At 55.4% G+C, this 17,173-nt stretch overlaps 1 protein-coding gene across 2 annotated transcripts in view; it reads left to right on the forward strand.

Moving 5' to 3' along the window:
- Positions 1–17,173, forward strand: part of PLXNA1 (plexin A1) — a 53,490-nt gene that overhangs the window by 11,909 nt on the left and 24,408 nt on the right. Inside the window, exons 4-12 of one of the 2 annotated variants that reach the window (XM_036009397.1) lie at positions 7,867–8,007; positions 8,918–9,018; positions 9,364–9,487; positions 9,574–9,727; positions 10,096–10,195; positions 11,630–11,744; positions 14,347–14,568; positions 16,777–16,873; positions 16,945–17,138. In XM_036009397.1, the coding sequence (XP_035865290.1) occupies positions 7,867–8,007; positions 8,918–9,018; positions 9,364–9,487; positions 9,574–9,727; positions 10,096–10,195; positions 11,630–11,744; positions 14,347–14,568; positions 16,777–16,873; positions 16,945–17,138 (1,248 nt within the window). The remainder of the gene's footprint in view (positions 1–7,866; positions 8,008–8,917; positions 9,019–9,363; positions 9,488–9,573; positions 9,728–10,095; positions 10,196–11,629; positions 11,745–14,346; positions 14,569–16,776; positions 16,874–16,944; positions 17,139–17,173) is intronic. The other variant, XM_028525048.2, reaches the window with a different exon arrangement.

Below are 17,173 nucleotides of genomic sequence, written 5' to 3' on the forward strand. Positions count from 1 at the left end.
CCTCCGGAGACCCCCTGGGCCCTGTAGGAGTTGCCAAGGGCAGTCCCTGGTTTGAGTACCTGTGGTGGGTGAGGAGGGAACAGGCCCTGGACTCCTGCTAGTGGACATCCGCTCTCCCCAGCCCAGTGGCTTCTCTGACTCTCCCTTTCTGCAAAGCAAAGGTGGAAACAGTTCCTGCCCTGTGGGCCTGGTGAGGGGTGCCCTGGTGCTAGCCCTGCGTAGGTTCTGTCCCTGCTGCAGGGCCCAGGGGCTTGGTTGAGGAATACAGTGTTGTCCTTAGTACAGCCCTGCCTTCTCTGGTGGCTGTGGGCCCTGTCTGCTCATATCTGTATTTTGTGTGAGATCTCTTGATTGTTAAGCTTTGGCAACAGAGAAAGCATCATGGATCAACCCAAGCTTGCTGTGAGCCATGAATTTGTGTCCTAGGGATACAGACCATGACACCGTGGGTCCCCAGAGTACTGGGCCTTGGGGTGGGGCCCAAGACAGCTATCTAGCTGGGTGCTAGGGCTGTACCTGTCCCTCAATGAAGCCCCTTCCTCTCAGGTCCTGAGTTTCCTTCCCTCCACAGTGAGTGGGTCCTGCTCCCTAGGACTGTTGGGTGGCCCATGGGTATGCTGATATTCTTTTCCTCTGTGATGATCCTTCTGTGAAGGAGAGAATGAGGGCTATGGCTACAGTGCTTGTCCCCCCAGAACCTGGGCTAAGCTGGCCAGGCTGCTGTCCCTGTGCTCGCAGCTTCACACCTGGAGCTACCTGTTCTTACCTTCCCCTCAAGCATCACTGTTTTGCCTGTGGTTGCTGCTCTGGACCTGGGCTCCTAGGGACAGGGGAAGGTCTCTGAAGCTTCCATCTGAATGCATCTTTCCACGCCCCTTGTACCACCTTTCCCCTGACAGGATTCTGAAATTCAGACATCCTGAAAGTCCAGTGGTGCTTTCAAGACCTATGTGGAACAGTTGGCAGCAAGTTCCTGCATCTGGGCTAGCCATTGTGGGCCTCTTCTCATTCTCTGTGCCAGGTCCTCCCTCCCTTGGGCTGAAAGCCTGTTTGGTGCATCCATCAGGGATTCCTGTTCCCCAAAGCCTAGGTCTGTGCAGGAGGCAGGTTGGGGAGCCTTGTAAGGCTAAGGGCAGGGATGATGGCCCCAAGAGAGATGCTGGGCAGGACTGGGCCTTAGACCCACAATCTCTCAGCTTGCTGTGCCACCTTCTGATCTTCCTGTGGCCCTGTGGATCTGTATCCTGTGTGTCTGCAGGATGGTGTTGATCTCCGGCAGCTTGTCCTCCAGAGGCCCACAGGAGCTCCATGGGGCATCCTGCACTGTTGGCTTCTGTGGGCCTGAAGGCATTCTTATGTTGAACTGTGAGCCCTGCGCACATGCACATGGCTGCCTGTAGTATGTGGCTGTTCTGTGACTGGTGTCCACTCTGAAGGTTGATGTATCCACAGGACAGTGCTGTGGGTGGGCAGCCTCAAAAGTGTCACATGAGAGCACACTGGGCACCTTGTCCCCTTGAAACCTATAGTCACTCCCCTTCTCTAAGAATTACTATACTGTCTGATCTCCATCCTCCCTGAAACTGTGTTGTTGGTTTGGGGACTTTTGTGGCTTGAGCCACATAGCACATCTTCTTTTGTCTCCTTTTGCTCAGCACTCTTTGTGGGACTCTCCCCTACTGTGTGGGCTGGTTCTGTGTTGTGGTGGTGTGTACTCCACACATATGTGCCTGATGTTTTGCTCTGGGGGAGCTGCATGTGTTCTACGTGGGTTTGTGGCAGCAGTGCTGCTTTGTGAGTTTCTATGCACACATGGCTTATGGGCACAACTTGTGTGAGCACAGAGCTGAACCTCTGTTGGGTTTCTACCTGGGAGAGGGGCTGCCAGACCTGCTTTTGTGTTTTTTGTCCTAAATCTCCAGGTGTTTCCAGGTCTAGGTGGGGACGTGTGGTAGTGCCTAGTGGGGTGGCTGGTCAGCATGCAGTTATGCTCATGACAGGCTACTGGTCCCGGTTATGTTCATTTCTCTAGGGATTGTTGGTAAGGAGTGGAGTGGTCTTGGCTGTCTGTTTCATGTCTTTGCTGTTGTTCCTGTGGGCCCCACAGGTGTACTACTCCTGCCCACCAAGGACAATAGTTGCTAGAACCTTTGAGTGGCATTCTCTGGTATCCTGCGGATGTCTGTGTGCTCTGTTCTTTGTGGTTCTCCTGTGTGTAACTGACCATGATGCACTGAGCCAGAAGGGCAGAGACTTCTCATTTAACCTGTGGGTCTGTCTAGTGCCATCCTAGCCCCTTATCCCAGAGCCCATGCCACATGGTAGCCAGAGAAGTTGCCCACAGACATCAACAGAGGGTTCTGTCATGGGCCTAGTACTCCAAGCCCTCCTTTTTGTAGGGTCTGGCTAATCAGGCCTTAGCCCTGGGAGGAGCATGTGGGTACTTTTGATAAGTACGACCATTGCAGATACAGGCTAGCAGTGGCCTCGCTGTGCTCAGTATTTAGCATGTCCAGACTCAGGGCCATCCTTGTAGGGACAGCTTTATGAAGGCCCAAGGTTAGTGCTTATAGTGAGCAGTTCCTCTCCTCCATGGCAGATAGGGCCCTGCCCTCCAGGATGTCCTCTTGTGGGTCAGTGTGTAGGAGTCCCTGGCAGCACAGTGAGATGAGTTCAAAGGCTGGAACAGTCCAGGGGATTGGGGAGTCTGCTAGGAAAGGTGTCTGAAGGGATGGAACAGCATGATCAAAGCTCAGGGGTGCATGCCCTAGTGCATGGTGGGAATTGAGGGGGGCCTGAGGAAGAAGAGATGTAATCTGGTGCCTAGGCCATCCCTTATTCTGCATGTGGTGGGCAATTCACTGATGACCCTGCAGTAGTTAGCATTGAGGCAGGGTGATGTCCCACAGGCTTCTGGGAGAGGCTTTGGAGGGCTGGCCTAGGTGGGAGCAGGGAGCCAGAGGATTGTGGTGGCTTTGAGAATGTGGAAGGAGCTTGTTTCTACCTGGTCATGCTGGGGACCCAGTGGGTGGGGATAGTGTGGGTGATGTGGGTCTGTGAAGGACCAGCTCTGTGGGGCTCTGGAATCATAAATGGGAGGGTGGGCAGCAAATGGCTTTTGGGTTTGAGGTGACATCAGGCTAGATGGTCACTGCTGTCTGCCATAGCATCCTTGGTTGCAGGAGGTGCTAAATTTCAGGCTGCAATTGGGCACCCTGGCCACATCCCAGCCAAGGACAGTCCCAGACAATGACATGTGATGGAAGACAATGCAGTCTACACTGCTTCGTGGCCTAGCTTTGTGCAGCCTCCACAGCAGTGGCAGATTCTCCAAAAGAGCTTTGCACCTCTGCTCTATGGCAGGGTCGAGCCTTGAGTCTCCACGCAGCTTCCAGCAGGCTCGCCTCCCCAACTTTGGGAACCTTGAGCTTCTCACTCAGTTGGCAGATGAGATTGAGGGGTCATGAAGGACCACTGCTTCTGTTGGTTAGTCCCTGTTCTTACATGTCTGTGAGTTGCGGGTAGGAAAGATAAGATTCCTGGGACCTTCCCCCAACACACCTTGCCAGGTAATGAGTCTGGCCCAATTATAGCCATTGGGGCCTCTTGGAAATCATGTTTTGATAGGGAATGGCTAGTTGCTTTTCCACCATCAAATTCTTCCTGGCCTTTCTGAGAATGGTCCCAGGAAGGGGCCTAGAACCTGACCCCCGCCAGAGGAGGAGGGAATCCTGTGGCAGCCCATGAGGGGATAAACAAAAGTCTAGGAGCTGGGTCTCACCAGACCTCAGCCATTTGTCCCTGACTGGGAAGATGAAATCTGCCACTTGGCAAATCCTTCCAGAAAAGGGTGGTAGAGGCTCCTTCACCTTGTGCAGCCCCTCCCATGACCACCCTGTCTAATGGGGCTTGGAACAGGCTTGGCAGCTGCATCTCAGGAGGAGAGAGATGCCTATGAGGTCCTGGCCCTGTGTGTAGCCAGCTCTCTGGCTACTGCCCCCACCCTCTGCCTATCCTCCCACCTGTGGTCCTGTACTCACCCCCACCCTTTTCTAGAGACCAGGACTATGCTCAGTCAGTGCACCCTTACTTTACAGATAGAGACATGAGGGCTGGCATCTTGGGGTGGGTGTAGCAGGGAGCTCTCTCCCCTCCTTTTGGTCCAGGCTGGGCAGTCCCCTGTCTCCAGGCAGCTAGGGCACGTGCCGGCCTTGGCAAGGAGCCTGGACAGCCCAGAAATCCACCACAGTGCCCCTTCCTGCCCCCCAGCCTGGAGAATGGACCCTTTGTTGGCTCTGGGCTGGATGGACAGCTGACCTGGTCAGGCTGTCAGCTGCCTGCCTGCAGCAGTTGGCCAGGGCCATGCAGTGATGAGTGTAGAGGCAGCCAACTGGGCCAGCCTAGAGCAGGAGACTTAGGGCTAAGGGCCACCCACCTGTCCCTAGCTACCTCCCCTTGGCCCTAGGCAGGGCTCCCTCTACAGGGACCTGGGGATGAAGGAGTAAACCTGCTCCCTGGCTCATCTGTGAAGAGGGCCAGCAATACCCTAGTGGTGGTGGTGTTAGGTACACGGCCCATAATCAGCCTGTTGCCTTGTCTTGGCTCTAAGGGGTTTCCAGGGCCTTGCCCTTCCCTAGAGGTGCTGATAGCCCTTTGACTAAGCTCATAATCCAGGGAACTCCCCATCACAGAGGGAGAGTGAAGACCAGGGGAGAAGTGGACAGGGCTGGAAAACCCAGGTAGAGTCTGGGTATTGGTAGCTATGCCCCTCTGGGCCAGAGCAGTGGGTGGGTGGGTAACCAGGCCTAGTGCAGCCTGGGAGATGTGCCTATGGAAGCTTTACTAAAGCCATCTGAGTAGAGGGAGGGCTCCTTTCTCAGCAGAGGTGGGGAATGGCACCACAGCAGAGGGATCTCTGTGGGCAGGGCTAGGTTTAGGCCCTGAGGGTTTTTGTGGTGGAGGTCAGAGGGAAGACAGTTGCAGCCAGTCCTGGAGTGTTCTGGTGGTCTTTGGGGAAAGGTTTGCCAAACACAGAGGTAACAGCTAGAGGTAGAGGGGAACACCAGGGGACTCTGGAAGTATTCTGTGTGCTCTGCAGGCCCAGCTGCCCCATGGTGGGCCACCCCCAGGTGGGTGGCCCTAAAGTGGACAGCTACAGGTGTGGTGTCAGCATGCATACTGCCAGTGGTGGCATGTACCCCCATGTCCTGCCAGTGGTCTGGCCCTGTGTCTGCCCTGCATGCTCATTCTTCCTAGAATGCCCTCCTGGTGGCATGCTGCTTCCATCCTCCCACTTTTGGGGCAGACTCTGTGTCCCCAGGTCCAGTTGGCAGTCCAGGGCCCTTGTGAACCTCAGTATACTTGTCTTTGTTACACTAGCTCTGCAGTCTGAAAACTATCTGGGATGTAGCAGGCATGTCCCCAGGACTGGTCATTCCTAGCTGGACCCCCAACTGTTATGTGTGTGCATGCATGGACCCTGCTGAGCCTGGACCATGACTACTCAGTGCACGGCATGAAGCTATCACCCATGTCTACCCTTTGGTTTGTGGCCTGGGCCTCCTACACCCACCTCACTCTGTGCCCTCCAGAAATGCCCCGTCTCCCTAGGGCCTGCTTATGTGTGTTTAGGGGCTGGGGGGCTGTCTGGCATTGGGCAGGCGGATGGACAGATGGATGTGCATGCCTTGTGACGGGGACATCACAGCTGTTGGGTGCCACCTGTCAGAGTTGGCATGCTGCCAGCCCAGGGGCGGGGGCATTTTGTAGCCCAGGCCTGGCCTGCCCCCCCAGGACCCAGGGGAGGAGGCCTGCTCTCTGCTTGCTCCCCCGTCACCATGCCTCAGAGCTGGTGTGTCCCCTGGATGTGACATCCATGCCACAGTCAACACCCTCATCCATTATAGGGGAGGAGCATGCAAACCTGGCCAGGTGGAGGTCAGGACTGGCACCATGTGGCCCTTGATGGTCAGAGCGGGAGAGGCTGGGGCCCCTCAAATATCTCTTGTTCAGCAGACCCTTCAAGTGTGTCCCTTGTCAAGGCTCCAGGGGCAGGTGTTCCCCAGTGAGAGAGACCAGCCTGGGGTATTGGAGGAGGGGCTATAGGCCTGCAACTCAGAGATAGGGTCCAGCTTGGGCTTCTGGGTGCTACTGGAAGCATCTTCAGGGATGGGGGCAGGGGAGGGCCAGGCCTTGGGGAGAAATCCAGAGTCCTAACTCTGGTCATTTAGGCTAAGGTAGTCAGTCTAAGCTCTGGGCCTCCACTGCGGCCCTGCCCTGCTCTCCTGTTTCCTGCTCCCTGACTGCTCTCCAGACTGGCCTTGCCAGGCCTATATGACTGGTTGCTGGGGTTTGGTTATTACCCTGGGGACTGGCTACTTCGTGTTCCCTGTTTGTTACACTGGCTTGGTCCTCATTTACTCCTTAGAAAAACTTTGACTGACTGCCATTCCCATTTGACAGGTAGGGAAACGGAGGCTCAGAGAGGTTTCAGCACCCCACCAGAGTCAACAGCTGGGAGTATCTGAGCCAGGGCTTAGGCAGTGTGGGTCCAGAGACTGGACTCCTGGTTTCCCTGGCCCTCCCTTGTGGTTTATGTCTTTCCTGGGCCCAGCCGTCTCAAGGAGCTGACCTCCAGCTCCTATGAGCAGTACCTAACTGCAGGCCACCCACCCAAGCAGGGCAGGAGGTTTGTGGGAGTAGGCTGGATCTGGGCTGAAGCCACTTGGGCAGCTACAGGCCCAACCCAGGTCTGCCGCCCTTTCCCAGCATTGGGCCCTGCTCTTCCTGGTCTGGTTTGACTTAAGCCTGCTTGCCTGGCTGAGAGGCAACTGAGAGGATGTGCAGCTGAGCAGTTGTGGGGGTGGGAGGTGGCTTTGGGCTCTCAGGAATGCAGCCTTCCATCTCTTGCAGCCAGCAGCTTCTGGCCCAGAGACACAGTGCCTCATTCTGGCTGGCTACCCTTGTCCATCCCCTGTTGGAGCCAGTTCCAGCCAGGGGCTTTTACCTGCCTCACAGCCCACCTGTCAGTCATGCCCGCCCTGTTTTATCAGTGTGGGGGTGCAAACCAGGGGTACCGGGCTGAGCCTTGGCCCAGTCCCTGCCCCCAAGGTGTAGGTAGAAAGGTGGGCTGGCCCCCCTGGTTATAGCCAGAGCAGGGAGGGGCCTGAGCAGGGCCAGCAGCCATGGGAGCCTGCTCAGACCAGCTGAGCTGGGCAGATGCTGCCCCATGAGTCCCATCTCTGGAAAGTCCCCTGGGTCTCTCTGTTAATTAAATACATTTGTTTGGTAAAAGCAACTAAAAATACCTGTAGCATTGCAAGCTGCAGAGAAGAGATGGTTAATTAATGCCTGGCTTGTTTGGTATCTGAAATATGCCTTCCTCTGCGGGATGGGTGCCCCAACTCCAAGGTGCCCTGGGGCTCAGCCCCTCACAATGATATAGCCTTCTCACCTTGGAGGCTCCAGGGGTCTCACTTCTTAGCCTTCTCATCTGCACTGGACCTCTCACAGTTCCTTTAGTCCCCTCTTTGCCCCTCTTCCCATGAGATATCTCTCACGGGGGATTCCCAGCCTGTCATCGGGAAGGTGATGCACTCACAGGGGCACCTGCTGCCTTTGCATTGGGTATGGCTGTGCAGCTTAGGCTGTGGCCTCTGTTGACTGATGAAGGGGCTAGGCCAGGACCAGCTTGACAGTATGCAATTTGTCTCATGCAGGCTAATGGGGTTGAGGTGGGGGCTTCCTTGTTCTTTTAGGGCTTTGGGGGATGGTTTGGGGAGGGGTTTGGGACCCTCACCTTAAGTGGGCATGGGGCTGGGGCATAAAGACATCGGCATAGCTTCTCTCAGGCCCTCACTGCCACAGATCCTGGTGGACCTGGCCAACCCCAGCAGCCAGCCGGCCCTGGCCTACGAGAATGTGGTGGCCCAAGAGGGTAGCCCTATTCTTCGTGACCTCGTCCTCAGCCCTGATCTCCAGTACCTCTACGCCATGACAGAAAAGCAGGTGGGTGCTATACTGCCAGATGCATGTGGGTGGGCCTTCCCTAGGGTACTACACATGATGCTGTGGGCCCACACTATCCATGCTGCCTCTAGGTTCTCCTGAGCCAGGAATAGAATTCCCAGCCCTTCCCTGAATGACTTCATGCTCACAGGAGTAAATATTTGAATGAGAGCATTATCTGGGTATTGGTGTCATTGCAGGGTTTGGGGCATGCATCTGGGGCCCTGAGCTCTCAGATTGTGACCTGGCTCAACACTGGCCTCATCTGCCTGGTGGGGACTTTGGGCAGCAGCTTGTGACTGGCCTGGCCCAGCTTGTCAGGGCCATGTGCTTTGGTTCCTGGTCTGGCCTCCTTGCAGCCAGCCTTGTCCTTCTGGTCTACCCAGTGAACCATTGCAGCTGGGGGAAGGGAGATTGGGAGGCAGATGGGAAAGACAAGACCTCCCTTTCTTCTTGGTCAGCGCTTGCTTCTCTTCTGCCCCTCTTCTGGCTATTGGGTTTTTTTCACCTCCATGGGGACCTCAGGGCCAAGCAAGCAAGGTGAGGGTGAGCGAGGCATAGCCTTCCCCTGTGGTTAGGATTCGGGTCAAGGAGCCTTGGATCCTTCTGGAACCTCAGAGTCCAGACAGATGGGAGCATAACTCTGGCTCTTGGTTCTTCTCTGGGTGATTTACCTGCACCAACTTGCTCCCTGGCTGTCACCACCCTGGGCTTCTAGGGGACTAACTCAATCAAGGCCATGTCACTCAGGACTGGCTTTTGAATAGACCTAGCTGGAAGAAGTCTCGGGATGGGGGTGTCCCAGAAGTGTGGGGTCAGAGGGGCATACAGTGGTGCTGAGGAGGTGAGGCTGCCAGGGGTCCCTGGGATGGCCCTGGTGGGGGCCTGAAACAGAGTTTTCTTTTCCCAGGTGACACGAGTGCCAGTGGAAAGTTGTGTACAGTACACATCATGTGAGCTGTGCCTGGGCTCTCGGGACCCCCACTGTGGCTGGTGTGTTCTGCATAGCATGTGAGTCTGGATTGGGGTGAGGTGGGGACAGCAGGTCTCTGACACCCTGGCCTGCCTCTCTCTGCCCTGGAGGGCCCCAGACAGCCTTACTATGCACTCAGGTGGTCACAGCTTCTCTCCAAGCTCCTCTGGGTCTTCTCTGGGCAAGGCGCCCTGGGTTTGACAGTTTCCTGTGAGCGGCTAGCTGAATGACAGCCAGCCCAATTACATGCCAATAAAGAAGGGGTATAGTGAAGTTGGTGGGCTTCCCCAGTGTAGGTGTTAGCTCTGCTGAGCAGGGCATAGGTGCTGGATTGCTCCTTGGACCTCCCTGCCCATGCTAAGCCCAGCCTCCTGTGCCTGCAGCTGCTCCCGTCGGGACACCTGTGAGCGGGCAGATGAGCCTCAGCGCTTTGCCTCAGATCTGCTGCAGTGTGTGCAGCTGACTGTGCAGCCTCGCAACGTCTCCGTCACCATGTCCCAGGTCCCGGTGAGTGTGGCCACCTAGCAAGGGCTGGAGGATGGGTGGGGTGACAGGACTCCATTCACCCACACCTTCTGCCATGCGGGCCCCAGCTTGTGCTACAGGCCTGGAATGTGCCCGACCTCTCAGCTGGTGTCAACTGCTCCTTCGAGGACTTCACTGAGTCTGAAAGCATCCTGGAGGATGGCCGCATCCACTGCTACTCACCTTCTTCTGAGGAGGTGGCACCAATCACTCGTGGCCAGGGTAAGTGTACCACAGTTGGGTCTGGGCAGTGCTTAAAAGGGCCTCCTGCTGGGGAGGTGGATCATTGTTTGGGACAGAGAATAGGTGTCACATGGTAACTGAGGAACATGGTAGGGTAAGGAACAGATGCCAAATGGGAGTAGTATAGATAGGAGGCAGGGACCACAGGTTCGAAGATGCTGGGGGCCCTCCTGGTATGCTCAGGGGTCCACAAGCTGGAGAAGCTGTGATACGGCCAGGGGCTTTGCACTTGGTTATTGGGCTGGTCGTTGGCAAGGTCATATTCTGTTCAGGATTGCCCTACATGGGCATTCTGGGTTGAGGGATTTTGAGTGGCTCTGGTGACTTGAGCCTGTGCTGCCCTACAGGAGACCAGCGGGTGGTGAAACTCTACCTGAAGTCTAAGGAGACAGGCAAGAAGTTTGCATCCGTGGACTTTGTCTTCTACAATTGCAGCGTACACCAGTCGTGAGTGTTTCAGGCCTCCTGCATGGGCAGGATATGGTGCAGCATGGGCCAATGGTCAGTGCGGGAGGCTAGGCCTGTTGTGAGAGCAGCCCTCTGGGCAGAGGGTCCAGATGAGTCTGAGTCTGGGGCAGTGGTCAGAGTAGGTGAGGTGGTAGGGAGTGACATGCATCTGTTCACACCTCGAGAATCTTGCTCATAGCGTTGGTGTGAGGAATGGCCTATGGGCACCAGAGCAAGGCAAAGAGCTTGGGGGGTTGGAGGAGGGAGGCTGTTGCATCATCTGGATGGCAAATGGTATGCCATTGGGACAAGCTAGGGTATTCAGTGCTTGCTGTTCTGGGACAGGTAGAAGTCTGGTTCCTCTCTAACTCATGCTGCCCCAGGTGTGGGTCAAGGGGTGGGGGTGGAGAGGCTGGGGCACAGAGAACCAGAGTGGGAGATCTCCCTGGTACTTGTCTGCTGCCTTTCTTGGCTGTGAGCAGCAGGAAGAGCAGAAGAGGCTGAGGACTGCCATGAGCTGGGACACTGAGCCTAGAGGGGCACTCTCGGCCCCAACCCTGACCTGGAGGGTGCCCAGCTTTGGGAAGGCCAGCATGGGGTATGGGGATGGTGGGGTTGGTCTCAGCTGTGCCTGCCTTTATTGACATGTTCTGAGTGTTGTTATCACCAGGGTATGACCTCTCTGTCTTGGGCAGGCTGGAATCTTTGGGGCTGGAGTCTGCACTCCAGAGCTGGAGGGGATTGAGGCTCTCAGGAGAAACCTGGCTGGCAGGTTGAGAGGTCCTCTAGAGAGCTAGTGGCATTTGCCTGGAGGTCAAGGGGGCCATGGAGGCTGTAGAGACAAGGCGCCTGTCATACTAAGCTGCAGGGAGAGTCCAGAGCATTGAAAGGGCCCTGTCTAGGCTCTGGGGATGTATCAGAATAAATGGGATAAGCTCCTGCCAGACTGAACCTTCAGGGGTGCATGTCTTTCACAGCTCTGTGTAGCTCTGCAGCAGCTGCTAGCCACCAAAATTTAAATCCAAGTTAAGACAAGGTATAACTTAATATGTAGTTCTTTAGATGCACTAATACATTTCCAGTGGTAATTATCATGTGTGTCCTACTGTGGCCAGAGGTCACCACAGTGGACAGTGTAGACTTTTGCCATCATCAGGAAGTCTCTGTGGGTTGGCTTTGGGGTGGACTGTTAGGTGTTTGCAGGTCTGGGGAAGAGCAACGAAAGAGGGAGGGGAGCACCAGGCAGTTCAGTGGGTAAGACCAGCTGACAGGGAAGGCCTCTGAGCAGGCGGAGGATCAGCCAGTGCAAAGACCGTAGGGTGGCCCTGTGATCAGCCACTGGAGGAGCAGTAGGGAAGTAGTGTGGTGTGGCTCTGTGTGGTAACTGGGGAGGCACATGATACCCATCCTCACTGTCCACCACCCTCCTTACAGCTGTCTGCCATGTGTGAATGGCTCCTTCCCCTGCCATTGGTGCAAATACCGCCATGTATGTACACACAATGCCGCCGACTGTGCCTTCCTGGAGGGCCGCGTCAACGTGTCCGAGGTAAGGCCCTCTTAGGGTGATGTAGTATTTCAGAGATGTAGCAGAACCAGGTGCTGCCTGCAGGGGGGCCTGGGAGAGCTCCTGTGGGTAGCTGGGATGCCAACCAAGAGGTCTGTGAGGTTGGGGAAATCCTTCATGGCTGTCTTGGCCTGAGGCCAGCCAATGACATTTGTGGCTGTGACCTTTAGGGGAGGCACAGAAGCCTCAGACTAGTGGGCTCCCCTGGGGGATGATGTGAGGAGGGACTGTCCATGCAGGGGAATGGGAGCCTGGAGTGTGAGGTGTTTGGCTAGGTAGACCCAGTGTCATGTGAACCAGGAAACATGTCAGACTGACCTGCAGGGGAGCTGGTCAGTTCCTAGAGCTATCTGAGGTTCTGCATGGTAACTGAGAGTAATTAGATTGTAATTATTTGGAGCCTCGGTAAGGTACTGACTTTATTTACAAGCAGTAGGGCTGCTACTCCTGGAAACTGGTCTCTCAGAACCATGATGAGCAGACCTGGAACTTGCCAGGCATGTAGACAGTGGGCAGGGGTTGCCATGTCCAGCTTGCAGGTGCAGAGCTAGGACTTGAAACAGGGTCCTTTGCAGTAACACAATGCCTGTTTGTAGGACAGGCAAGAGGGTGTGAATCCTGTTGGCTGTGGGGCACTTGGGGACTATAGCTGGCTTGGACATCTGTGGATAGTCTTGGTGCAGAGGAAATGCATGTACAGGGCCCCTGCCGTGCAGTAGGCCCTTCTTCACAGGAGGATACTCCCCTGGTTGCCCCTCACCATCACCCCCTGGACCTTTGTTGCACATAATCAGACAAGATGGTAGTGGGGGGCAGGCTGAGAGTAGACAGGGACCGAGGGCATCTGGGGGTAGCAGTGTCTGGGAGAGCAGCTGATGTGAAGGCAATGGGCATAGGGGGTGGGCAGTGTGGACTTTCCTAGGGGTTCAGCCTATATTAGGAGCTGGGCAAATGTTTCCTTGGGGTGGGCAGGCACCCTGGGGCAGCAGGAAGCTGGTGCATTTGATCTCAGTGGAGTTAGTGACCCTGGGGTCTAGGAACCTCGGGAGGACTATTGTGGGTGTTGATGGCCAAGGGAAGGTGAGCAGCAAGTGCGGAGCCCTCCTGAGGCATTTGCCCATGCAGCACTGAGCTGGGAACAATGGTGTGTCCATGGAGGTTTATTGGGGGATGGATTTATTCCACAGATATTCCTCTTAAACTGTAGTCCCAGGTTTTATGCCTATGTTTATAAGGAGTATAACATATCCACAGACTTAACCAATTCCACTGTTTGGGAGAACTTGGGCTCTCAGCCCAGGCTTCCCCTTCCCATCTCTGGTTTAGGTTTGGCTCCTCTGGGGACACCCCTCACTCAGGAGCATGCTCACTCAGCAGTATCTTGGTTCTCTACCCCATTGGAAGGAGTTCCCTTGTGGGAGAGTCCTGGCCCACTGTTCCACACTGTCTATCTCCCAGCTTAGCCTGGTCTCAAGTCACTTATTGGGTCAGAAAGGAGTGTCAGAGGTCCCTCTAAATTCCTGAGGTCCCCAAGTGCTGAGGCTCAGCCAGAGAGACTAGACAGGGGTCACAGAGCCTGACAGTGACACTGGCCTCCTGTTCAGCTGAGATAGTGTCCATGAAGAGTAGAGGTGTGAGATGGGGTGACAATGAGAATAGTCCTGGTGGCCAGGATGAGCCAGGGCTGCTGTGGGGCCCAGGAAGGACAGCCAAGGTCTGGGAAAGCCCCAAGAAGATCTCTTGGCCTGGGGGCTGGGCTAGAGCACCCCTTCAAATGGCTAGGAGAGTGCTGGCATAGGTGATGGCCCCTGAGTGCAGGGCTGGTGGACCCCCATACATATTACCATCATCTCTCTCCTTGGTGGAAACAGGGTACCCTGTAGACCCAGGGTAGGTGGTCTCACTGCCTGGCCATATCTTGCTGGCTTTGCTCCCCCAGTGTCCCTTAAGGGCTCCAAAACCTCCGCAGAGCCAGGATTGGGCCTGCACCATGTTGGGAGATATTGCAGGCCTTGGGGATTATGTCCTGTTTTCAGTATCTCTATTTAAAGCTCAGCTTGCTGATATGCCCCTGGGGCTGTCTCCTCCTGTGGCTGCTGTCAGTGTGCTGCAAGGGATCTGGGCCCTTGCATCAGTTATTGTTGCAGAAATGCTGGCCCTTGGGGACCCTGACTGTTTTTCTGCCTGGCTATTTTTATGTGCTGTTCAGGTCCCCAGCAGAGCTTAGAGCCACAGCACCCAACTCTTGGTTGCTTCTGTCTCAAGGGCCAGAAGCCCTTCTGTCTCACAGCTTTTCAGCTGTGGGCCAGATGGGGCCCTTTGGTTGTTGAATGGTAGAGTCCTAGAATACTAGTCAGGGAGGGCACTCTGGGCCCAGAGGGGACAGGGCCAGCCCAGGGCACAGAATGTAGCCATACAGCCTGGTAAATTTAGAAGCCAGGCCTCCTGGCTCTGGATGAACTGTTTCTGAGGTCCTCAGTCTGCTGGTGTGTAAAGTGGGCACAGTGGTGCTTACTCTGGAGAAGCACAGTCTGGGCTGCAGTGGGATTACACCAGGCTCACTGGCCCCCTCCTCTGTGCTCAGCTGAAGCCTTGTCACTCCCAGGACTGCCCGCAGATCCTGCCCTCCACCCAGATCTATGTGCCAGTGGGTGTGGTGAAGCCTATCACCCTCACTGCCCGGAACCTGCCGCAGCCACAGTCGGGCCAGCGTGGATACGAGTGTCTCTTTCATATCCCGGGAAGCCCAGCCCGAGTCACTGCCCTGCGCTTCAACAGCTCTAGTCTGCAGTGTCAGAACTCCTCGGTAAGGCCATCTGGAGCTGACAGGGGCCCTTTTGGGGATTCCTGCTGCTGGACTAGGCTGACTACACTTACAGCGTTATTATCCAGTTTCTGCTCATGAGTGAAGGGACAGGGCACAGTCAGGTGTTCAGAGGCACTTTGAGCTCCCCATGTGAGTTCCACGCCCTTCAGGTGTGCAGCTAGGGCACTTCCAATGGCACCAGCAGGACTAGTCACCCAGATGTTTGGAGGGAGCACATCTCAGACATGAGAGTGGGCAGTTTAGGTGTGGTGGAATATGCAGATGGCTTTGCATGGGATTTTTAGAAATGTGGGTGAGGAGGCCAGATTGAAGGTATGTGGAAACACCCACATGCTGTCATCACCCAGTGCTTCTAGGAGGGCTTAGGCCAGGGTGATAGTGCCCAAGCACTCAGCTCCTTTTATATATCCTGTGGCCAGACACAGGAACTGTTTATAGTGGCCCGTGCATTTGTACACTAGCAGGGGATTATTGTCCAAATGCCAAGAAAGCACCTGCCTTTGGAGCCTCAAATCTAATAGGATGACATTTTCAAAGCTTCTTATCAAGTCCAGTGAATTTAGTGACTGTAATCTTTGCAGAGCCAAAACCTTCCCTGGTGGTGGGGAGGGAATGGTGGTCTCAAGAGGCCCCAGGTTTTTCCATGGTCACTAGCAGGACTTGGTTTCCCTCATCTGTTCAGGAAGAATGTAGTCAGGAGAGCAGGAGGTTTCCTGCAGTGGGCGAGGCCCTATTGGTGGGTGGTGACTCTGTGTCCTCTTTAAGGCCTTTATTTGGCCCCTACCCCCTAAAATTTCAAGGGAAGGGTCCTGAGGCAGAGGTCTGGCCCCCTGCCAGTGGAGATGGCCCCTTGGCCGACCTCGCTTTCCCAGCGGGGAGCAGTGGGGGGCAGCTGGGGACTGGGGGCCAGGGGCCAGGGGCCATAGCAGGCTCCTAGGGGCAGGTCACCCAGCTGCCTGGCCCTAGAGTTCCTTGTGCTGTTCTGCCTGTCCTGTCCTTTCATTTCTCTCTGTTTTGCTATATCACTGAGTTCTGTTGGCCATTCCTTTCACCTGCATCTCTCTGTGACTCCCCAGCCTGTTGTGTCCATCATTTCCTTCCTCCCCATCTAAGGCCATCTGTATGCTGTGTCCTTATTTCTTCACCATTCTGTCACCTCTTTCCCTGCATTCCTCAACCCCTCTGCCTCTCCCCTCTCACCAGGCTTACATTTATCTTTTCTGTAGCCATTTTTAAAGGGAAAAGGGAGTATCAGGGAATGTGATAGGATCCAATTAAATTCCTGCAGATAAAGTAATGATGAATTGCTCTGGGATGGAGTGGAGGACCTCACAAAGTGGGGCACAGCTGGAAGTTCTGGGCCAGGGCTTTTGGGGAGGGGCAATGTTTCTAAGCCTGGAAGTGGTGGCAGTTGAGCCTCACTTGACAGTGATTTTTGCCAACCTCTGCCCAGGGGATGAAGGCACACAGCTTGCACCTCAAGGCAGTTCCAGTGTAGGGGTTACTGAGCTTGTTTGGCAGGTGTAGAAATGGAGGTTCACAGAGCATCTTTGTAGGTATCCAAGGGATCCATCTGGGAAGTCCTGATTTCCTGGTGAGACTGACTACAGGGGAAAGTAGAGAGGTCAACCTAGAGCACAGGTGGCGAACACAAGGCCCGTGGGCTGAATTCAGCCCTCCACCCTGTTTTATCTGACCTGGCACCTTATTTCTACCTGGGGACAGCGCCAAGCTCTCACTTAACAGTTAAGGAGTAGTTAGTTACATTTATACCATCCTAAAGTTACATTTGGCCCTTTGAAGGCAACTGTGAGACTGTTGTGGCCCCCAGTGAAAATGAGTTTGGTACCCCTGACTAGGAGGATACACCTCATGTGCTGCTGGGGACAGAGGCTTGGCTGGAAAGCAGGGGCCATGGCCATTAGGAAGGAAGACATTGGTTGGGGGTTCAGAGGTGGAATTGGGTGTGGCAGGAGAGGCTTAGATGCCTAGGTTGCTTGATGGGCAGGTGTTTCTTTTGGATATCCAGCTCTGGATTGGAAATGCCAGTCTGGGCAGGCAAAGCCCCCAGGCCTTGCCTTGTCAAGCTCTCTCCCAGCATCTAGTCCCAGGGGTGGCCAGGAGGGGCACACAAGCCCTGACCTGCCCCCTGGGGTTCTGCCTCACTGCTCTGCATACTGCCTGCAGTACTCTTATGAGGGAAATGACATCAGCGACCTGCCTGTGAACCTGTCGGTGGTGTGGAATGGCAACTTCATCATTGATAACCCTCAGAACATCCAGGGTGAGCCAGGTGGGGTGGCCCCTGGGGGTGGGGCTGTGACTGGGTAGAGCTGACCATGTTTTTCCCTGTAGCCCACCTCTACAAGTGCCCAGCCCTGCGGGAGAGCTGTGGCCTCTGTCTTAAAGCTGACCCTCGTTTTGAGTGCGGCTGGTGTGTTGCCGAGCGCCGCTGCTCCCTGCGCCCCCACTGCCCTGCTGACTCGCCCGTCACCTGGATGCATGCCCACCATGGCAGCAGCCGTTGTGCCGACCCTAAGATCTTCAAGGTAGGTGAGCCTCTCAGGCTACTGAGGTCAGTGAG

Source organism: Phyllostomus discolor, chromosome 9 (genome assembly GCF_004126475.2).
Source record: "Phyllostomus discolor isolate MPI-MPIP mPhyDis1 chromosome 9, mPhyDis1.pri.v3, whole genome shotgun sequence".
Lineage (NCBI taxonomy): Eukaryota > Metazoa > Chordata > Mammalia > Chiroptera > Phyllostomidae > Phyllostomus > Phyllostomus discolor.